Below are 20848 nucleotides of genomic sequence, written 5' to 3'. Positions count from 1 at the left end.
GTGGGGTTACATCCTGATAAACACATTGTAAAGTGGAAAAATCCTACATTGAACCATTATAAGTCAGGGACTATCTGTGTACTCTATATATTTATGCTATATTAGTACTATTTATTATAGTAGACTATACTGTAGTTACTGGTCCCTACTTAAACTCCTTGCAACAGTAGTAACAGAACTTTTCTCCTTCCTAGTTTTCAAACACTAGAATTATAGTTTATGATAATTTTGTTTAAATTATTCTAACTTGATGGGAAGTAATAAAAGGAAGTAATGAAAAAAATTTTCTGACACAGCTTGGCTTTGACCGTGACCCAACCATAAGTATCATACCTAGGAATGCTTATAGAATCCCTTGTTGATTTCTGTGCAGCAGCTGTTTATCTGTTTTACTTTGTAACTGACACTGTTAAAATCTCAGAATTCTATCAGTAGTCATTCCATTTTTTTATCTGATAGTTTTCTTAGTTTATTTTAGAAGCATTTTGGTTATAAATATGGTTTTATAATAACATAATTCATTAATGACATAGATAATATGCTGTGAATGCACAATTTCCATTTTGCCTCATTTTAAGAATTTCAACACAAATCTGAGTAGCTGGTAAGACTGCCATTGGTTGGATTGAATGACATTTGTAACTGTGAATGTAAAATAGGAATAAATTCAATAGAATAGGGTAAAATGGAGAGGAGCCTAAATTTAAAAAAATCCATTATACCTCTGAAATATTTACAGACTAAATGATATATCTATAAATATTTCATCAAAATAATCTGGGAGTGGTGATGGGAAGAGTGATAATTGTTGAAGCTGAGTGCCCAGATATATGGGAGTTATTAAACCATTGACTCTTTTCTGTGTATACAGTCATCCCTCCTTTTCCTTGGGGGTATGTTCCATTACCCTCCAGGGGATGCCTGGGCCTGCAAATAGTACAAAATCCTATATGTATATTATGTGTTTTTATCTGATAACTGAGGCAGCTGCTAAGTTACTAACAGGTGGGTGGTATGTATGGTGAGGAAATGGTAGACAGAGGGGTGATTCACATCCCAGGCAGGATATCATGCAATTATACTACACTACTCAGAACAGCTTACAATTTAAAACATATGAATTGCTTATTTCTCAATTTTTCCATTTAATATTTTCAGACCTTGGTTGACCATAGAAAGCGGAAACCGTGGAAAGTGAAACTGTGCATAAAGGGAGACTACTGTACTTGAAATTCTACAATAAGGAGAAAAGTCATCAGTAACCAACAGTAACTTATAAAAATAAGTCAGGAATTATGTGAATTTCTAAAAAATAAAAGCTTCATATAGTAATATTCAGAGCATGAAAATAGTTTTGAAAATTGATATTTGCCAAAATTTAATAGGATGTATGGAGAATAAGTTTTTGTGGGTGTGTAGAAGTAAGTTAAAATAGCTTTCTGTTGAGAGGACATTATTCCTTAATTGCAGGAAATTAAAATATGAAAGAATGCAACTCCAAAAATCCCAAAAATAATATATATATATAAATTCTTTGCCAAATGTATCTTGTAGTAATCAAGTTGCTCATATTAAACAACTTACTAAAGTGGAGTCATAATTTTTCATCTTGATTCACCACTAATTTTATTACATTTAAAAATCCTATTTCTTTCTGTGGTTTTTTTGTTTGGGGTTGAGGAGAAGACATTCTAAAAAGAAAGATGCATTGTTTAAAGTTCAGGGGCATAAGAGACTTCATAAATTTTGGGACTATATCACATTGAGCTATATGAAGTTGCTGTTTTTGAAGGTCATAAAAGACCCCCAAATCATTAGTTTTATATGGTTCAATGTAAATAAAATGCCTTTTTCAATCTTTGTTAACAAAAATGATTTCTGACTCCTAGGCTCCTATACAATCTACATACAGCCTACCTTTTGGGAAACAAATGGAGCCTAATGTGTGTGTTAGAGATAACCTGAACTGTAATTTTGGAGTAAAAGTTTATTTTATTTTTTATTATATTTTAAGTTCTGGGGTACATGTGCAGAATGTGCAGTTTTGTTACATAGGTATACATGTGCCATGGTGGTTTGCTGCACCCATCAACCCATGACCTAATTAGGTATTTCTCCTAAGGCTATCCCTCCCGTCCCCTAGCCCCCCATCCGTTGACAGGCCCTGGTGTGGTGATCTTCCCCTACCTGTGTCCATGTGTTCTCATTGTTCAACTCCCAGTTATGAGTGAGAACATGCAGTGTTTGGTTTTTGGTTCTTGTGATAGTTTGCTGAGAATGATGGTTTCCAGCTTCATCCATGTTCCTGCAAAGGACATGAACTCATCCTTTTTTTATGGCTGCATAGTATTCCATGGTATATATGTGCCACATTTTCTTTATCCAGCATATCATTGATGGACATTTTGGTTGGTTCCAAGTCTTTGCTCTTGTGAATAGTGCTGCAGTAAACATACATGTGCATGTGTCTTTATAGTAGAATGATTTATAATCCTTTGGGTATATACCCAGTAATGGGATTGCTGGGTCAAATGTTATTTCTAGTTCTAGATCCTTGAGGAATCGCCACACTGTCCTCCACAATGGTTGAACAATGGTTGAACTAATTTACACTCCCACCAACAGTGTAAAAGTGTTCCTATTTCTCCTCATCCTCTTGAGCATCTGTTGTTTCCTGACTTTTTAATGATTGCATTCTAATTTGGCGTGAAATGGTGTTTCATTGTGGTTTTGATTTGCATTTCTTTAACGACCAGTGATGATGAGCATTTTCGTATGCTTGTTGGTTGCATAAATATCTTATTTTGAGAAGTGTCTGTTCATATCCTTTGCCCACTCTTTGATGGGGTTTTTTTTTTCTTGTAAATTTAAGTTCTTTGTAGATTCTGCATGTTAGCCCTTTGTCAGATGGATAGATTGCAGAATTTTTCTCCCATTCTGTAGGTTGTCTGTTCACTCTGATGATAGTTTATTTTGCTGTGCAGAAGCTCTTTAGTTTAATTAGATACAATTTGTCAATTTTGGCTTTTGTTGCCATTGCTTTTGGTGTTTCAGACATAAAGTCTTTGCCCATGCCTGTGTCCTGAATGGTATTGCCTAGGTTTTCTTCTAGGATTTTTATGGTTTTATGTCTTAGATTTAAGTCTTTAATCCATCTTGAGTTGATTTTTGTGTAAGGTATAAGGAAGGGGTGCAGTTTCAGTTTTCTGCATATGGCTAGCCAGTTTTCCCAACACCATTTATTAAATAGGGAATCTTTTCACCATTGCTTGTTTTCGTCAGGTTTGTCAAAGATAAGATGGTTGTAGATGTGTAGTGTTATTTCTGAGGTCTCTGTTCTCTTCCATTGGTCTGTATATCTGTTTTGGTACCATACCATGCCGCTTTGGTTACTGTAGTCTTGTGGTATAGTTTGAAGTCAGGTAGTGTGATGCCTCCAGCTTTGTTCTTTTTGTTTAAGATTGTCTTGGCTATGCAGGCTCTTTCGGTTCCATATGAAGTTTAAAGTAGTTTTTTCCAGTTCTGTGAAGAAAGTCAGTGGTAGCTTGATGGGGATAGCATTGAATCTATAAATTACTATGGACAGTATGGCCATTTTCATGATATTGATTCTTCCTATCCATGAACATGGAATGTTTTTCCATTTGTTTGTGCCCTCTCTTATTTCCTTGAGCAGTGATTTGTTGTTCTCCTTGAAGAGGTCCTTCACATCCCTTGTAAGTTGTATTCCTAGGTATTTTATTCTCTTAGTAGCAATTGTGAATGGGAGTTCACTCATGATTTGGCTTTCTGTTTGTCTGTTATTGATGTATAGGAATGCTAGTGATTTTTGCATGTTGATTTTGTATCTGAGACTTTGCTAAAGTTGCTAATCAGCTTAAGGAGATTTTGGGCTGAGACGATGGGGTTTTCTAAATATACAATCATGTCATCTGCAAACAGAGACAATTTGACTTCCTCTCTTCCTATTTGACTACGCTTTATTTCTTTCTCTTGTCTGATTGCCTTGGCCAGAACTTCCAATACTATGTTGAATAGGAGTGGTGAGAGAGTACATCCTTGTCTTGTGCTGGTTTTCAAAGGGAATGCTTCCAGTTTTTGCCCATTCAGTATGATATTGGCTGTGGGTTTGTCATAAATAGCTCTTATTATTTTGAGATACGTTCCATCGATACCTAGTTTATTGAGATTTTTTAGCATGAAGGGGTGTGGAATTTTGTCGAAGGCCTTTTCTGCATCTGTTGAGATAGTCATATGGTTTTTTGTCATTGGTTCTATTTATGTGATGGATTATGTTTATTGATTTGCATATGTTGAATCATCCTTGCATCCCAGGGATGAAGCAGACTTGATTGTGGTGGATAAGCTTTTAGATGTGCTGCTGGATTCGGTTTGCCAGTATTTTATTGAGGATTTTTGCATCGATGTTCATCAGGGATATTGGCCTGAAATTTTCTTTTTTTGTTGTGTCTGTGCCAGGTTTTGGTATCAGGATGATGCTGTCCTCATAAAATGAGTTAGGGAGGATTCCCTCTTTTTCTATTTAAATTTAAAATAAGTTTTCCTAGCAGTCAGGATTAGTATTGTCTTATCTGTTAAATCCTAATCTCATAACTGGAGGCATTGGAAATGAGACCGTTAAGGAATAGACAATATGGAGGTTGTTTAAATAATTAGGACTGAGACTTATCTAAAAGGTTTTGTGTCATTCAAAAGAACTTTTTTTATTAATTGTTTGAGACAGGGGCTCACTCTTGTTGCCCAGGCTGGAGTGCAGTGGCATGACCATGGCTCACTGCAGCCTCGACCTACCCAGACTCAGATGATCCTCCCATCTCAGCCTGCTGACTAGCTGGGAATACAGGCGTGTACCACCATGCCCGGCTAATTTTTCTCTTTTTTGTAGAGACAGGATTTCGCCATGTTGCCCAGAGTGGTCTCAAGATCATGGGCTCAAGTGATCCACCTGCTTCAGCCTCTCAAAGTGCTGGGATTACAGGCTTGAGCCATTGTGCCTGGCCCAAAAGAACTTTTAAATGAAGCTCACATGAATGCTACTTTAGGAGTCCTGAGTGTTAGCAGCTACTGAAGTCAAGTCTGAATCTTTTTCCATGCTGGGTCCAGTTGGTCTTGATAAATTTCAGGTATTCCTCTGATGATTTAGGATTGAAAGATACATCGCTGGAATAGCACACAGTGTTGGCAAAGGAAGAGCATAATTACAGTATTGGCAAAGGAAGAACATAATTACAGTGTTGACAGAGAATACCAGTAACAGAAAAATTCAAGAGCCAAGATCAGCGGAAAAGACTGATATAGTTTCTATTTCCTAGCTCCTTTATAATTTCTAAAACTTTAGGGTAGATTTATTCTTCACTCTGTCCCTTTACAGAGCTCTCTCAGGCTTAGTTCTGGGTGCTTTCTTCTACTCTTGGTCTTTGCATGTCACGATGGGCTGATGACATGAGATTAGCATCTCCAGCCCCGACCTTGCCCCTGAGCTCCAGAGTCATGATCTTATGGTGGCTTATGGTGGGAAAGGCAGCATACACTCTGCAGTCAAAACCTGCATTCAGTACGTAATCTCCTAGCATTCAGTTATTACTTGTAAAACATTGAAAATAGTGACGAGTATAACATTGTAGTTATTATTATCTCTGAAATCTCCACTTTGGATAAATGATAGACAATTCACATCTAACACAAAGAAGTACACTTTAAAATTTTCTTCTCAACCTGTTCTCCCCTGTATCTTTGTCATGTCAGTCACTGATACCAGCATCTGCCCAGTTGCTCAGGCCAAAACCTTAGATGTTTTCCTTGATTATTTTTTTTTCCCTCCCTCATCCCCTACAGCCAATCCATTTCCATCCTATCTTCAAAATATATTATACCTGAAATTTGTCCATCTCTCCCATCTATACTGCCACCCTCCGTCAGAGTGTGTTCATATTTCTAGTGGATTACCAAAGTATTCCAGCTGATCTCGTGCTCCCAACTTCATCTGCACTAGTCTTCCTTTGGCTCCTTGAACATGCTAAGCTCTTTTACCTTTTAGGTTCCCTCTGCCCCCAAGATGTTTACATGGCTGTTATATCATCTAGATCTTAGCTAGGACAGGATCTTCTCAGGGAGACCTTTATGACCACCCAATAGAAAGCAACCAGGGCCAGGCGTGGTGGCTCACGCCTGTAATCCCAGCACTTTGGGAGGCCAAGGTGGGTGGATCACGAGGTCAGGAGATTGAGACCATCCTGACTAACATGGTGAAACCCCATCTGTACTAAAAATACAAAAAATTACACTGGTGTGGTGGCACACGCCTGTAGTCCCAGCTACTCGGGAGGCTGAGGCAGGAGAATCGCTTGAACCCGGGAGGTGGAGGTTGCAGTAGCTGAGATCACGCCACTGCACTCCAGCCTGGTGACAGAGTGAAACTCCGTCTCAAAAAAAAAAAAAAAAAAAAAAAAAGAAACCAGAACCCCACTTTCTATCATATCATTGGCGTTTTGATTTTTTTCTTGTATTCCTTATTTTTCTTCTTTATAATTTATTTTTGTTTAGCAACTCCTCCCTGATGATGCAAGTTGCATAAGTGCAGGGAGTGCAGACTTGGTAGTCTAAATCATCCAGTGTGTCTGCATGGGTTCTTTAACAGTGCCTGGCAGATATAGGTTAATACTTACTTGATGATGAATGTTAAATAACTTAGTGAACAATTTTGGAAGATGGGCCGAGCAGATGGTTTTTGTATATTTTTACATGTAGAGGGCCGGGCATGATGGCTTACACCTGTAACCCCAATATTTGGGGAGGCTGAGATGAGAGGATCACATGAGCTCAGGAGTTAAAGAGACCTGCCTAGGCAATATAGTGAGATCCCGTTTCAACAAATAATTTAAAAATTATCCAGGTGTGCTGGCGTGTGCTTATGTCCCAGCTACTTGGGAGGCTGAGGCAGGAGGATCACCTGAGCCTGGGTGGTTGAGGCTCCAGTAAGCCATGATTGTGCCATCACACTTCAGCCTGGGCTGTAGTGAGACCTTGTTTCAAAACAAACAAAAACTTCATATGGGATGGGTTCTCACGTCTGTTGTTATGAATAAATAGTACTTTTCATATGATTTATACATCAAAAAGTATAAAAGATACACAGGATAGTCTCTCTCCTGGTCTTGTCTCCTAATTACTTCACAGTCATGTACCCTGTTTCCAAATTCTTATGCTTCCAGAGAACTTTTATGCATATAAATGCCAACACACAGACACACACACATGCCCCTGTACATTTTAACTTCAGTGCTATCCATCGGTCCTTGGCATATAATGACTACTCCAAAACCTTTGTTAGATGAAAGGTAGAGTTTTCATATTTTCTGTATTTTCTAAAATATGCTAAGAAACACATTTTGTTCTGTGAAAAAAAATAAACAATAGATAATGTTTTATTGTTAATATTTTCTTTCTTGTGTTTTATGTTTGTTTTTAGCTCCCTGTGCTGTCAGGAATCTACAAGACTTGGCTCGTATTTACATTCGACGCACACTTAGAAATTTCATAAATGATGAGATGCAGGCCAAGGGGATTCCTCAAAGGGCTCCACCCAAAAGGAAAAGAAAGAGAGTTAAACAGAGAATTAACACTTACGTATTTGTGGGTAATCAGCTTATTCCTCAGCCTCTAGACAGTGAAGAGGATGAAAAAATGGAAGAGGATAACAAAGAAGAGGAAGAAAAAGATCACAATGAAGCAATGAAGCCAGAGGAGCCACCTCAAAATTTACTGAGAGAAAAAATCATGAAGCTGCCCCTCCCTGAATCTTTAAAAGCTTACTTGACATATTTTAGAGACAAATAACTTAGATCAAGAAGAAAGAATGCCTACTGATAATTCCTTTAGTCTTGAAAATGTAGCATTTGTTAGGAGTTAAAAGAGAGAATTATTTCTTTCATCAGAGCAAATTATAGTGGAAAAAAAATCACTTGTTTCTGTCAGTAACACAAATGATGTATTCAGTGAATAAAAGAATCCCTTTTATAAAATCTATTTTTCTTTAAATCTTGGAAAAATGTTGTTTTAGCTCAGAGTGATTTCAAAGTGGAATGCAACAGTAGTCAAGACTTGTGTACTATAAATCCTTTTCTGATTCCTTACAGATTTGTAGTGATGAGGGTTAGATTTAATTTTATATATGGTTTAAATAATTGTTAAGCTTATATAACCTGATCTGAATTGCAGTTGTTTGCATTTCCTCTATGAAAACTTCATTTATCTAATAAGGAAGTCAAATGCTTTGTAGACTATTTACCTTACTTTTGTTGCAATCACTGTTGTTGGGTTGCTGTATATATATTCCGGGCAATATATGAGTGCAATAACAATACAAGATATTGAATAATTTAGCTTTAAAAAATCCCACAAAATTTATGAAATTTTACAGCCCTGCTACTTTTGCTTTTGAATCTCTTGCCAAAAGACATGGGTAAAATATCTGCCTCTCTCATAGAGATTTTAAGAGCACAGCAAGTGAATTATTAAAACAGAAAGTATATACTTAATACAACTCTTTATATGGACCCTTTACATTTTCAGTATTTAAAAAAATGAGGTTATCTTAACTCTATAGAATTTTAAAAGTATATTTAGAATTGTTTTTTCTGTAGTTCACTGTATAAAGTATTTGGTTTTTTAAAAAAAGCAAAACCATTGTTATGTGTGACTCTTGATAGGACACAGAACGAGTGAATGAGCATGAGTGAGGCCACTTTCTTGGATGGCTGTAAGTAGCAGGGCCAGGGTAGACCTGGTCAGCGGATGCACTTTAGCAGATGGAACTTCTAGTTTATCTGAATATTTATCTTTGACAAGGTAGGGCTGAGCCTACATTTGCTTTTGATCTATCTAGTATAAGAAATATTCACAGAAATTGTATGTAGATACCCTTTGTTTTGAAAATCCTGTTCAGAATCATAGTGTAATCTTTGGGACCTATGCCATGTTCATTTCACTCCTTCCCATATTTTTTGTGTTTCTTTTGGTAAAACTATAATGGTTTTCATTTTTTACTTAATATCACACAGTTAAACTGTCCATATTTGAGCTTTATTTTAGCTTATCAGTGATAAAAAACAGGTAGTAACTGCCATTGTTTGTTTATTTGTTTTCCTAATAAGGCCTGAAAACAGCCATTCCTTGTTAAGAAAGTGTACAATGTAACATATTTGCTAGAGTTACATGGATTATATATTTCTTAAAGGGAAAAATTTGAGAGTATCATGGACTACCACCAGCATTATTATTACAGTAGTTACTCAGATTTGGTTAAGGAAGCCCAAGCAATGTATAGTGAAAGGATTATTATCTCTCTGCTAAGATTCAGATATTGTTTCAGAAATCTCAGCTCCAGTAATTCCACAACGTCTAAAAACAAATGTTTGTGATCATGTGTAAGCATGAAATTGTTCCAAGTAAGTGAGGATATTTTAGTTATGTGAAAGACAGTTTCATGGAAGGTATTTGTTTTATACCAGTGGCTGGGATGGTGGAATTGGGGTTATTTCTACAATTATTCTTAGACGATTACTAAACTGTTAAGAAATGCCCCATATCATTTTTGTATCTAGGAAAGAAAAAAATCAGTTTCATACTGTTGTCATCTGTCAGAAATGCTCATTTTATTTTGAATTAAATGTGGCTTTTGAAGTACCTAGTTACCTTGAATTCCTGGTGACCACATGTTTTTATCTGGAAAACCTGGAGAAAGTTATCTGTCCCATCTCCCCTGCTTGTTTTTTTTTTTTTTTTTTGGTTGGAGCTGCTGTTTAGATGATGCTTTTACTATGCAGGAGAGAGTTTTTGTTAAGGATATATTTGAAGATTGGCTTTTCCATATTGTCTTTCATTCTTTGACCGTGGCAAAGTGTACAGTAGATTTTCATGATCATTGCATATTTCTTGTCATTGAAATGTATCTTTTATGTTTTTAAATGCATTCATTTTACACTTGTGAGTTTATCATTGACTTTAAGAGGTAGAAATGAAAAATGAAAATTAAAGCTAAAGCCTTTTTATCTATTAATGCAGATATATTAGAATAAGAATATTTTGGGTTTGTGTTTATTTTTTAATGAATTTATGTTTACTTGAGTATGGAAAATTACGCTTTATAGGTGGAAAAGTAGCAAATAAAGATTAAGTAAAAGTAAGTGAAAATGATGGGGAATATAGTATTGGAATTTTATAGCTAGTTAAAACAATAAGTATCATCTAATTTGGGTGTTTATTTTGCAGATGAGAAAACAGACCTAGAACCGTGGCATGTTTTGCCTGAAACACAATGAGTTAGAGACAGGGCCTAAGATAGCTTCTAGCATCAGATCAATCCCAAGAATCCATCAGCAACCTCAGACCAACCCAAGAAGATAATTTAAATCTATACTGCTTATTGGTCAATAATATTTGATTCTAGTATTAATAAAGAAAAATGTTATTAAAATAGCATACATAGTAGTAAAATAAAATACAAAAAGTGTGTTGATTTATAGCTGTTTGAGATGATAAAAGTGAAGCAAAGCCTGTTAAATCATTGGAAGACTTGGAAAATTATTTTAAATAAACAATTACATGTAATTAAGCATTTTTCTCCCATGGCCTGACTTTTATGTTTGTCTTCTTCTTTTTAAATTTAGGCAATCTCAGTACACCTATGGATATGCTCAATTATGGCATACAATTGTCTTTATTTGGACATCTCACTGTCTTTTGACTATTGCCACTTCTGAAGAGTATGGAAGTTTTTTAAAATTTATTTTTATAAAATAGGGAAATTTATAAAATATTCATGAAATATAAGAAATAATTTAGTGTACATGCAGGTACGTGTGTGTACCCATTAGGTTCAACTAATAGCTTTACAGTCTCCTGTGTGCCCCTTCCCATCCACATCTTAATCCCTCCCTTCTCAGGAGGAGGGATTTTGTGTTTATCATAATCTGCCTTTTTGTTCTCAATCACGTGCCTGCATCTCTAAACAATGTATTTGGCTTCATATATGCTAGGATCCTACTGTACGCATTCAGCAGCTCTCTTTTTCACATTACCTTTTTGAGATTGCCCCATGTCGTATGTTGTTCTGTTACATTCACACTTCACAGTTTATTCTACTGTTGGTGGACATTTTTTGTTCCCTCGAATAGTTCAGTTGTGAACATTCTTTTATATGTCCTGTGACTACATGTGTGAGAGTCTGCTTAGGGTGTACATCTAGGAGTAGAATTACTGGGTCATAGGAATTCATTTCTATTCACTTTTATCTAGATGGTGCAAATTTGCTTCCCAAAATAGTTTAACAGTATGTTTCTTCTAGCAATGTCTAAATGTCCCAGTTATTCCACATCTTCACCTACACATGACAGACTTTTGCCTGTTTAGTAGTGTGACGTATCTTCTTAGGGGACTTTGTTACTTATAAAGGTTATTTATTAAGGGAGTTTTATCTTCAAGTGTTTCTTGGTTTTAGGATTCCTTTCTGCAAAGTGCTGTTCAAGTCTTCTGTAAATTTTTTTATTGGGTAGTTTCTTTTAAAAAATTGTTTTGTGGGATTTCCTTTTGCAGTCTAGATATATTCCACTGTCAATTATATGTGTTGCAAGTATCTTTTCTCAGTTTATGGTTTCTTACTCTGTTTATGATGTTTTTTGATGAATTGACATTTTCAATTTTAATTGTCAGATTCATCTTCCTTCACCCTCAGTCTCAAGGTCATGGAAATATTAACCTATATTTTCTTACAGAAGGTCTGTGATTTTGCCTTTCACATTTAAATCTGCACAATAGCTGGAATTGATGTTTGTGTATGGTGAGAACTAATAGTCCAGTTTCTTTTTTTACTTTATTGATCAACTGTTTGAGGACCATGTTTTGAAGTTTCTTTTTTCTTCTCTGATCTGCAGTGTTAACTTTATCGTAAGTTTTCATATATTTTTGCTATGTGTCTAGGCTTTCTTTTTTGTTTTATTAGTCAGTTTATATAACCCGTTGCCGACACTACACAATTTTATTTACTGGAGATTTACAATAATTCTTGATCTAGGAAGATAAATCCCTTCACTTTATATGCTAGGAGTTTCTTGAACCTGTAGACTGTAGACTTTAATCTAAATTTCAGAATTGGCTTCTCAGATAAATCCCTTCACTTTATATGCTAGGAGTTTCTTGAACCTGTAGACTGTAGACTTTAATCTAAATTTCAGAATTGGCTTCTCAGATTACATACACATGCACACACACACTCTTCTTTGGGAGTTCCTTGAGAATCACTTTGAATTTATAGATCAGTTTATGCAAGAATTAACATGTTTATGATAGGCAGTCCTCCAGTCCATGAATATGGCACTTCTCTTTTTTTTAGTTAGGACTTATTAAGTATGGTTTGGCTCTAAGATCTAATATCTTTTGTCAGATTTAGTTGCAGATATTTTATATTTTTCAATGATGTTGTAGTTTATTAAAATTGTATTTTATTCCTTTTATTGGTTTTTGTACATTGATTAAATCCAATACTATCTCTTTTGATTCTTTTAGGTTTTCTGTATAGGAAATCATATATTTGAATAAATTTTAGACAGTTTTATTTTTTTTCTTCTGGGTTTTTTTATTTTACCAGATTTGCCAGTTGTGTCCTCCAGTGTAACTGAATAGTGATGAGCAAGAGCAGCCTTATTTCTTTATTTTAATTTTTTAATTTTTCCATAGCTTATTGGGGAACAGGTGGTATTTGGTTACATGAGTAAGTTCTTCAGTGGTGCTTTGTGAGATTTTGGTGCACCCATCACCAGAGCAGTATACACTGCACCCTATTTGTAGTCTTATCCCTCACCCTCCTCCCATTCTTCCCCCTACATCCCCAAAGTCCATTGTATTCTTATGCCTTTACAGCCTCATAGCTTAGTTCCCACATATCAGTGAGAACATAGATGTTATCACGATATTTGATTTTTCCATTTTTGAGTTACTTCCCTTAGAATAATAATCTCCAATCTCATCCAGGTCGCTGCAAATGCTATTCATTCATTCCTTTTTATGGCTGAGTAGTATTCCATCATATATATATATATATATATATATATATCTATACACACCACAGTTTCTTTACCGACTCGTTGATTGATGGGCATTTAGGTTGGTTCCATGATTTCGCAATTGTGAATTGTGCTGCTATAAACATGCATGTGCAAGTATCTTTTTTGTATAACGACTACTTTTCCTCTGGGTAAATACCCAGTAGTGGGATTGCTGGATCAAATGGTAGTTCTACTTTTAGTTCTTTAAGGAATCTCCACACTCCTTTCCGTAGTGGTTGTACTAGTTTACGTTCCCACCAGCAGTGTAGAAGCGTTCCCTGATCACCGCATCCATGGCAACATCTACTGTTTTTTTATTATGGCCATTCTTGCAGGAGTAAGGTGGTATCGCATTGTGGTTATGATTTACATTTCCCTCATCATTAGTGGTGTTGAGCTTTTTTGTCACGTTTTCATGTTTGTTGGCCATTTGTAAAAGTTTTTTTTTTTTTTGAGACAGTCTCGCTCTGTCGCCCAGGCTGGAGTGCAGTGGCGTGATCTCGGCTCACTGCAAACTCCGCCTCCTGGGTTCACGCCATTCTCCTGCCTCAGCCTCCCAAGTAGCTGGGATTACAGGTGCCTGCCACCGCGCCTGGCTAATTTTTTTGCATTTGTACATCTTTTGAGAATTGTCTATTCATGTCCTTAGCCCACTTTTTGATGGGATTGTTTTTTTCTTACTGATTTAAGTTTGTTGGAGATTCTGGATATTAGTCATTTGTTAGACATACAGATTGTGAAGATTTTCTCCCACTCTGTGGGTTGTCTGTTTACTCTGCTGACTGTTCCTTTTGCCATGCAAAAGCTCTTTAGTTTAACTAAGTCCCGGCTATTTATCTTTGTTTTTATTGCATTTGCTTTGGGTTCTTGGTCATGAAATCCTTGCCTATGCCAATATCTAGAAGGGTTTTTCCGATGTTAACTTCTAGAATTTTTAAGTTTCAGGTCTTATATTTAAGTCCTTAATCCATCTTGAGTTGATTTTTGTATAAGATGAGAGATGAGGATCCAGTTTCATTCTCCTGTGTGTGGCTAGCTGATTATCCCAGCACCACTTGCTGAAAAGGGTGTCCTTTCCCCACTTTGTTTTTGTTTGCTTTGTCAAAGATCAGTTGTCTGTAAGTATTTGGGTTTATTTCTCTGAGTTCTCTATTCTATTCCATTGGTTTATGTGCCTATTTTTATACCAGTACCATGCTGTTTTGGTGACTGCAGCCTTATAGTATAGTTTGAAATCAGGTAGTGTGACATCTCCAGATATGTTCTTTTTGCTTAATTAGTCTTACTTTGGCTATGTGGGCTCTTTTTTGGTTCCATATGAATTTTAGAATTGTTTTTTCTAATTCTGTGAAGAATGATGGTGGAGCCTTATTTCTTATTTTACTGCCTTTTTATGGTCATTTTTAAGTAAATAGCATGGTGTGTTTACAAAGAATGTTCTGCAGATGTTCATTGTAGTGTTCTGTTAATGCTAATTGAATGAGTTAAAATTGTGTTCAAATTCAATATAGCCTAAGTAAATTTGTGTGTGTACCCACATCATCTATCAACTGTGGAGAGAGACTTGGCAAAAACTCTCATTTTGATGGTAGAATGTCAGTTTTTTTCTTGTTAATTCTTTTGATTTTTGCTTTATTTCAGTGTGATAATATGTGGATTATGTCCATTTGGTGATTTGAACCTTTAACATCATGTAGGAGCACTCTTTATCTTTAGTAATATTCTTTGCTTCCAAGTCTATTTTGTCTGATACTCATTTAGCAGTTTTATTTTGGTGAGTAGTCACCTAGTATATCTTTCTATTCTTATTGTCAACCTTTTTTGTATCCTTATGTTTTAGGTGTGTTTCTTATAAACAACATATAGCTGAGTTTCTTAAAAGTTACTCTGGCAGTCTTTGAATTTTACTTGAAGCATTGCCTTCTTTTCATTTTCATTGTTACTATAGAGTGATATTTTGTGCTATATATCAAGTTTTTTTCCTCCATTTTTTAGGATTGATTATTGTTTCGTTTTTTGTCCATTATTAGTTTGAAAGTTATATATTTATTTTTTCTGCTCTCAGTGATTACTCTCGACATTTTAATGCACTCACCTAACTTACAAACTTCTAAAGTTAGTTTCTTCCTACTTGATACAAGCCACTTTAGAATACTTCGATAAACTCTGGAGTCATTATTGTGTTTGAACTATATAATTTTAAGCCCCTATGGTACACCATAACTATTATTTATCTAACCAATGCTTAGTTTTACTCCCACTTACACTTGTTTTTTGCTCATTATTTCTTCTTCATTTTGGACTGTCTCAATTTCCTTTTGCCTAAAGTACATCTTTTCAAATTATTTTAATGAAAGACGGTAGCTAACTCTTACTTTTTTCTGTCTGAAAATGTTTTATTTTGACTTTGTTCTTGAAAAAAAAGTCCACTTGTTATAGAATTTTAAATCAACACTTTAAAACACAAGAATTACGATTTCTTTGCATTCTGGCTTTCATTGTAGCTATTACGTCAACTGACAGCCATTCCTTTGAAGGTCATCTGTCTTTTACTTCTGTGTGCTTTAAAGATTTCATCTTGACGTTGTTAATATTCTTGTCTTGGCACTGTTAATTTTCTGTAGTTTGATATAATGTGCTTGGGTATGAATTTCTTTTCATTTATTCTGCCTATTGTAGCTGTGCGGGTTCATCTCTTTCATCAGTTCTAGAAATTCTTGGCTGTGTTTTTTCTTACAAATGTTGTCTCAACTTTATGTTTCTCAGCATTGAAATCTAGATTTCCTTAGATAATATCTTCTTATCACGAATCTTCTCTTTAGTTGCTTTAAATCTGCTGTTAAACCTTTACATTGAGTTTTAATGTTTGTTGTATTTTAGTTTATAGTTCTGTGTTTTCAAGTCTGCCTGTTTGTTTTTATGGTCTTCTACTCTTTATTAATATGTTCAACTCTGTAAACATACTGCCTAATTCTATTCTATGTTGGATTCCAGTATGTGAACGCTCAAAGTGGGCTCATGTTCATAAGGTGTGATGGCTAGCTTTCATAACACTGTTTCTGTTTCTTTTGTATTTTGTGGGTTTTGACTGAGCTTGTATTGTAAACTGTGGGAATTATTAGAGGCCCCAGGTTGTTTTTGCCAAGGAGCACTGCCAACTTATGACCTTTTTAAATGCTCCACCTACAAGTTTTTTGTGCCATCCAAGTAGAGTGGCCCGAAAATCCATGTGAAGGCTACTTTGGAGATAGCACGCCTCCAGGAAGATTTGTTTGCTGCCTCCCCATAGCAAGCTTTGAAATAGGTCATTTTACTTGTGTCTTCTGGGTTGTATAGGTAGGTGGGTGGGTGGAAGTGGAGGCAGGGGGCAGAATTATTTCTAGTTCATCCTTAAGATATGGCTATGGCTTTATACAGGAGATTTTTGAAATAAGACTCTCTCATAAGAAGGGACTTTTCTTTTTCCTGTATCCCTGCTACTCCAATTCCTGCAGTTCTTTTCACAGGTTGAACAGACAGTTTCAAGCTGCATCGGCCTTCATTGTTTACCCACCTTGCTGGCTTCTTATGTTCACTTCATTTTTTGGACTCTTGTATATGTCTTACTGATTTCCTCAGTAATAGCACATTGATGCATTTATACAATTTTAAAGGTATTTTAATAAATTAGCGCATTTAGTCGTTTTCAGCTGGAAAGTTGTCCTAAGTCACTGTCCAAAAGGACTTCCGATCATGAGCAGGGCCATGCCTTGCAGTTCTTAGTCCTGTACTGACAGTTGGTAATCAGTAGATTTTTTTTTTTCATTCAACGTAAGTTTAGGTTTCTAAAGTGGAAAGTTTTTTGTATTTTTTTTTTTCTGTAAAAAAAATGCTTTATGGGCCGGGTGCGGTGGCTCACCCCTGTAATCCCAGCACTTTGGGAGGCCAGAGCGGGTAGATCACAAGGTCAGGAGATCGAGACCATCCTGGTCAACATGGTGAAACCCTGTCTCTACTAAAATACAAAAAATTAACCAGGTGTGGTGACAGGCACCTGTAATCCCAGCTACTCAGGAGGCTGAGGCAGGAGAATCGCTTGAACCTGGAAGGCAGAGGTTGCAGTGAGCCAAGATCGCGCCATTGCACTCTAGCCTGGCAACAGAGTGAGACTCCATCTCAAAAAAAAAAAAAAAAAAGCTTTATGAATGCAGATTTTTTTTTATAATTCGAACTGAAAACAAGGCACAAAAACTTGCAGAATTTTTTCCCTTCGACCTAATTATTATACACCCTTAGCTCAATGACTTTTAGAACCGCATGTCTTGCCTTTTTCTCCCTCCTGAACTTACATATTTCTGAGTCCCTACCCTTTTTAAGTCTACTTTATGAATGCAAGATATTTTTATATTTTTGTATTTTATATATTTTATATTATTTATATTTTTTGTATTTTATATTTTGAACTGCAAACAAGGCACAAACCTGCAGGTCTTGTCTATGTCCTCCAAATCACAGGCACTGCCAAGAGCATAGTGATTGTTGGGGGGGATTTAAAGGAATAAATTTCCTTTTTTGGCTTTATTGGTATACTTGGACAATAAAAGTCATGTGAACAATGTCAAATGTAAAGTTTAAAATAAATCATTCTTGTTCATGGAGATTAGTTTTGTTTTTTAGATCTTTTTACATTTTAATCTCCCCAAAATCACATATTTAGATATGAACATTTTGCCAAAAGAGGGCAGTATTCGCCTACAGTAGAATGTAAAGGGACTGAAACATTTCTGCAGAGAGAAGGATGAACTTATTTTCCTCCTAAGATTGGTCTACTAGTCTGATCATCTGGGATTGACCATGCAAGTTTTAATTTGTTTTCTATTACTTTTATGGATTTAAAACATTTTTGTTTGAAAATGTTAGTCTTTAAAGATAAAGCCAAAAATCTGTTTAAAAATACCTGCTTACAGAATGACCAAAAAGTAGATGTTTTCATATTTATTAAGTTTTCACACACATCCTCAACGAGGTGCTGCTCACTTCAGGGAAAGATGGCCAGTTCAAACTGCTGATGAAAAGTCTGCAACCAGCAAGACCACTGCTGCCAGTGTGTCCTGAGGGAGCTTGCATCTGTTTGACTTTACATATACATACTTAGGTTTGTCCATCAGTTGTATCCTCTTCAAGGAGGTATGTGAGTTCATGGTTTTAAGCATATAAATTTAAACGTTAAAGGAAGAAATCAGAAGTAGCCCGTTTGAGTCTTACTTGAGTGAAATGTGTTGGGTTTCAGCAGCAGAATATATAGAAGGAAATGAAACAATTTTTTTTAAAGAGCATAGTTTGGAATAAAGAAAGAATATGTGCACCTAGATGAACGAATTAGAACTCTGCCTGCCCTTTAGGGTTTGGTAATGTTACCAGATAAAAAAGAAGAAAAGCTGTTCTGCATTGTTTCAATACATTCTTAATCAACTTGGGCTTCAAAAGGACAGCTGGAGGCTAAGAGGCCGGGTTTTTCATCAAATGCGCAGTGGAAGTAATTTTGGAAAAGTTTGTTTGCATTATGCTGCCTAAAACACGGTGTTTTAGGAAGAGGCTTTTGCATTGAAAAGCTTCTCGTCCTCGCCTCTGGGAGTCTAGTGCTTCATAGAGCTGCTTGTGCCCTCAGCCCTGTAATGTGATATCCCTCCTCCTGGATTGGTCAGAGGGGTGTCCTTTCCCTGGGAGCTGCTTTCCACCACGGCTCCCAAACTTGGCTCAGTCCAGCAGCCACCATCACCACCACTGCGGTTGCTGCTGCAGCTGCGGCTGCTGCTCTCCCTCCGGCTGCTTCTTCGCGTGGCCAGCAGCGAATGGAGCGATGGAGCCCAGACTGTTCTGCTGGACCACTCTCTTTCTCCTGGCCGGGTGGTGCCTGCCAGGGTTGCCCTGCCCCAGCCGGTGCCTTTGCTTTAAGAGCACCGTCCGCTGCATGCACTTGATGCTGGACCACATTCCTCAGGTACCACAGCAGACCACAGTTCTGTAAGTTCACATAAATTCCCCAGAAACCCTCTTCCCCAATGCTTCATTGCTTCTCTGCTAGGACCTGTGTCCTTTTAATTTACGATTCCTAATGCTCTCCCTGCTTGTATACTTAGAAGAGGCTTTTCACTTTTCAAACAATTTCATGGTTCTGCTCTGTTAGACTAGAAAATGTAAGCAATGATGAGTTGACATAAATATATTAGTTTTGGATTCAGTTCTCTTCCAGCATCTTCCAGAACTTAGCATTGAGAATTCTCGTCTTCATTCTTCCTTCAATAATTTTCCTGCATACTTTCTCAATTTATTCCTATTCATCCTCTACTCCCAAGTCTTTGGGCCTCTTAATTGGTCAGCACGTGTCTGCCCCATTTGGAAGGAGCTAATTTAACTTTAGAGTGTGGTTTCAATTGATTATGTGCTGACAAATTGTTAGGCTTTGTACTGTGTGTACCTCCTGGGAGGGTGAAGTCCTGAGCCCTCAGCACTTGAAGCACTGTCTGTCTCCAGAACAGACCCTCAAATGGTCCAATAGAGTTCTTGAATGCTTAAAAGCCTTGTGGAGCAGCCGCTTAGACTAATCGGCATCTAGGAGGCATTACGGGATAGTAGGGCAAACCAGAATTTGGAAGTCAAACAGGTCTGAGTTCAAATCCTATCTTCTCATCTTTAATATTCAGATAATAAACCCAAACATTTAGATTTGTTTAGATTAAATTAAGTCATAATTAGCTAATTAGAAGGGCAAATCACCACAAAAGAAGAAAAGGATCTGTTTCTAGGGTCTATTTTTAAAGAAAGAAAAAGACAACAAATTCAAAAATTTAAGAAAAAATAAAAGAAGAAAAGGAAAAATGCTGAAAGATGCAGACTAAAGAGGTTCCCTGCTCTATAATAAATATTTTGTGGGTTGTGTCATGTTCATGGAAGACAAAACTGCTTGCGGTGTTTCAAGTCCATTCTTGGGCAGAGGGAAATAGCTTAAAATTCCTGGAATTTTGAGATATAAATGTTTAAGAGGATCATTGCCACACATTTGTCAGTCATAATCATGAAATGAGGACTTGGTAATAAAAAGTCCAATTTGATGGTATTTACATAGAAAATGACATATTATCCATAGATTTTCATTTCTATAAAGCATTTCATTAATTTTATATGCATGCAAATATCAAAATACGTCTTACTGTAATAACTAAAAGGATTCTTGAACTTGGGAGCACTGCTTATTGCTATGTGGACAGCACAGTTCTGCAAGTGCCTTCAGACTCAGAACCAGCCATTTGTCCTTTTGTAATGACAGTTTTTTGGTAGATAGCAGCAAAGCCTTGGAGAAGGGGCTGCTTGTCTAATCAAGTGTCTTGGAGCTACGTGAGGTACAACTCGACCTAAATTTTGTTTTCTAGGTGTTTCAAAGAAGAGATTAGCATGCATTAGACACACACCTCTAAATGTAATGAGCAGAACTGAAATGATGTTGTCAGTGTTGTCATGCAGAGCCTTCCACTATGTTTAAAAATAAAGCTTAATGGTGGATTCTCAGGCCCTTGGCTAGATTCCTGTCTGGGAGTCTGGTGCCACCACTTACAAAATGTGTTGCCTTAGACAAATTCTTAACTTCTTGGTGTCACAGTTTCCTAATCTGTAAAAATGGAGATGCTAACAGTGTTTGATATGGTTTGGATCTGTGTCCCCACCCAAATCTCATGTTCAATTGTAACTCC

At 36.4% G+C, this 20848-nt stretch overlaps 2 protein-coding genes across 14 annotated transcripts in view; both read left to right on the top strand.

Annotated features, from left to right (window-relative positions):
- PCMTD1 (protein-L-isoaspartate (D-aspartate) O-methyltransferase domain containing 1) overlaps window positions 1-10633 on the top strand; it is an 81381-nt gene extending 70748 nt beyond the window's left edge. For 9 of the 10 annotated variants that reach the window (XR_010159548.1, XM_009455359.5, XM_009455361.5 and 6 more), the window contains one exon: window positions 7490-10633. Coding sequence is in view for 8 of the 10 variants with exons in the window: in XM_009455359.5 (XP_009453634.1) it covers window positions 7490-7857 (368 nt within the window). In the remaining 2 variants the exon portion in view is untranslated. Of the gene's footprint in view, window positions 1-1158; window positions 5145-7489 lie in introns of all 10 variants that reach the window. The other variant, XR_010159547.1, reaches the window with a different exon arrangement.
- Window positions 10634-13040: 2407 nt separating this feature from the next.
- The window catches only part of PXDNL (peroxidasin like), a 497888-nt gene continuing 490080 nt past the window's right edge, over window positions 13041-20848 (top strand). For all 4 annotated transcript variants that reach the window (XR_010159545.1, XR_010159546.1, XM_519754.8 and 1 more), the window contains exon 1: window positions 13041-19124. Coding sequence is in view for 2 of the 4 variants with exons in the window: in XM_519754.8 (XP_519754.6) it covers window positions 18961-19124 (164 nt within the window). In the remaining 2 variants the exon portion in view is untranslated. The remainder of the gene's footprint in view (window positions 19125-20848) is intronic.

This window comes from Pan troglodytes, chromosome 7, assembly GCF_028858775.2.
Source record: "Pan troglodytes isolate AG18354 chromosome 7, NHGRI_mPanTro3-v2.0_pri, whole genome shotgun sequence".
Taxonomy (NCBI): Eukaryota; Metazoa; Chordata; class Mammalia; order Primates; family Hominidae; genus Pan; species Pan troglodytes.
The sequence above is the reverse complement of the archived record's forward strand: the minus strand, read 5'-3'. Positions and strand labels throughout refer to the sequence as shown.